The sequence below is a fragment of the Capra hircus genome, chromosome 11 (genome assembly GCF_001704415.2).
Source record: "Capra hircus breed San Clemente chromosome 11, ASM170441v1, whole genome shotgun sequence".
NCBI lineage: Eukaryota > Metazoa > Chordata > Mammalia > Artiodactyla > Bovidae > Capra > Capra hircus.
The window spans coordinates 31,170,504-31,173,010 of record NC_030818.1 but is presented as its reverse complement, the minus strand read 5'-3'; the positions used below and the strand labels follow the sequence as shown (position 1 = coordinate 31,173,010).

The 2,507-nt window shown below is 36.3% G+C and overlaps 1 protein-coding gene across 1 annotated transcript; it reads left to right on the top strand.

The window, feature by feature from the left end:
* On the top strand, positions 1,364 to 1,951 carry LOC102175771 (60S ribosomal protein L21-like). Its single transcript, XM_005686585.3, has one exon. It carries the CDS (start codon positions 1,439 to 1,441, stop codon positions 1,919 to 1,921), a length of 483 nt encoding a protein of 160 aa, XP_005686642.2. The 5' UTR covers positions 1,364 to 1,438; the 3' UTR covers positions 1,922 to 1,951.

The following is a 2,507-nucleotide window of genomic DNA, read 5'->3' as shown; positions in this document are numbered from 1 at the left end:
TTTATATGTGTGGAGTGAATATTTGAAATATTTAAGTTGATTGCCAAGTTACTATCTTCTGCATTGAATTAAATGACATACATTTTAACTCATCTGCTCTCTGTGGTTTATACTACGATATGTTTATTCTGTACTTTTTATAACTACATAATAATAAAGACCATTTTAGCAGTCTTTTTTATGGTTAATGTTTTTGAGTTATATTTTTAAACTAGTTACCTACTCCAAAAACATGAAGATATTCTCTTGTCTCATCTTCTAGATGTTCTATTGCTTTGCCTTTCACACTTGGGTCTATGGTTCATCTCAAATAATTTTTTGTATGGTGTGAGGCAGGCATCACATTACATTTATTTCTCATATGAATATCCATGTAACTCGGCATTATTTATTGAAAATATCATCCTTTTCTCCTTTGAATGTAGGGACAACTTTGCTTTAAATCAGATAACTATAGATATGGGGGTATATCTTTGGACTCTCTTTTCTATTCCACTGACAGATTTGTCTATCCTCTTGCCAACATATCACAGGGGCACTAGAACCAGAAATACCATACAGTGAACTCTGACCAACAGTACTTTCATTGGTTAGAACAAACAGCACATTTTCACGATAACTATTATAATTATCCTACCCCATGCCAAGGCGATCTTATGTATCAATATTTACATTGGCTGTTTCTTGAGGAAAGCAATTTTGCTGCCTGTTTTGTAATTGCACATTTTATATCTAGTAGACAATCAATAATGATTGATTATATCAAACTGTGAAGTTTCTCAACTAAAGGATAAATACTGATGCTAGAATATTTAGAAGACTGGAAACCTGTTGAGAAATTCCCTTTAAAAGTTAGGCACATATAAGTAAACCAAACAAAAATTCTCTCTTTAGGTTCAAAGAGTGCGACTCAGGAAACCTGAGATACAGTTCTGGCAACGCAGATAAACCTATTCCACATAGGGCCTGGTGAGTCACTGACTCTTTTGTGTTCAATTGATCTTATCTGAAAACTAATACTGTAATAATATTTCACCTTATAGGACTACTGTGACATTGACTTAAAAACAAACTTGAAGAAAAGCTTTCTGTGAAAAGCTAAGATTTTAGCTGTGATTTATATATATATATATATATATATATATATATATATATACACACAGACACACATACATGTGTGTCTGTGTATAAACGCAATTCATTATAAGTTCACATTTGTAACATTATTGAGATATATATATATATACATATATATATATATATATATATATAAAGATTCTAAGACCCTGAAAGATACTAAAGCAGTTAAATTAGCAATAGGAGAAGAACTTAATTTTAAAACAAATTTAGAGGGAACCGCCATCTTCCAGGTAAAGGCCAGCGCGTGGTTCCCGCTGCCTCCCGTCTCTCCCCCGGCCCCTCAGGCTGATTCGCCAAGATGACCAACACAAAGGGAAAGAGGCGGGGCACCCGCTTCATGTTCCCCAGGCCTTTCAGAAAACATGGAGTTGTTCCTTTGGCCACATACATGCGAATCTACAGGAAGGGTGATATTGTAGATATCAAGGGAATGGATACTGTTCAAAAAGGAATGCCCCACAAATGTTACCATGGCAAAACTAGGAGAGTCTACAATGTTACCCAGCATGCTGTTGGCATCGTTGTAAACAAACAAGTTAAGGGCAAGATTCTTGCCAAGAGAATTAATGTGCGTATCAAGCATATTAAGCACTCTAAGAGCCGAGATAGCTTCCCAAAACGTGTGAAGGAAAATGATCAGAAAAAGAAGGAAGCCAGAGCGAAAGGGACTTGGGTTCGGCTGAAGCGCCAGCCTGCTCCACCTAGAGAAGCACACTTTGTGAGGACCAATGGAAAGGAACCCGAACTGTTGGAGCCCATCCCCTATGAATTCATGGCCTGACGGGTGTAAAAATAAAGACCTGGACTGTAAAAAATAAATCAATAAAACAAATTTAGAGTTCACAGTGTTATGGCCTTTAACTGATAATTAATCTTAAAATTATATTATACATATATACAGCAACTCTTTACTAACCAGAGCCCTCCCATCATTAATTTGGCCAGATAAATTAGTGTGTAAAACAGTAGACACAAATGCTTAAACTGATGAGTCTTTCTCTGGACTTGTCTGATTTAATTGAATATGTGCATAAATTCAGAATCAGCAGCAATTAGAAAAGGTAGATAGAGTGCCTGATTAACTATGGACGGAGGTTTGTGACACTGTACAGGAGGCAGGGATCAAGACCATCCCCATGGAAAAGAAATGCAAAAAAGCAAAATGGCTGTCTGGGGAGGCCTTACAAATAGCTGTGAAAAGAAGAGAAGCAAAAATCAAAGGAGTAAAGGAAAGATATAAGCATCTGAGTGCAGAGTTCCAAAGAACAGCAAGGAGAGATAAGAAAGCTTTCCTCAGAGGTCAGTGCAAAGAAATAGAGGAAAACAACAGAATGGGAAACACTAGAGATCTTAAGAAAAGTAGAGAT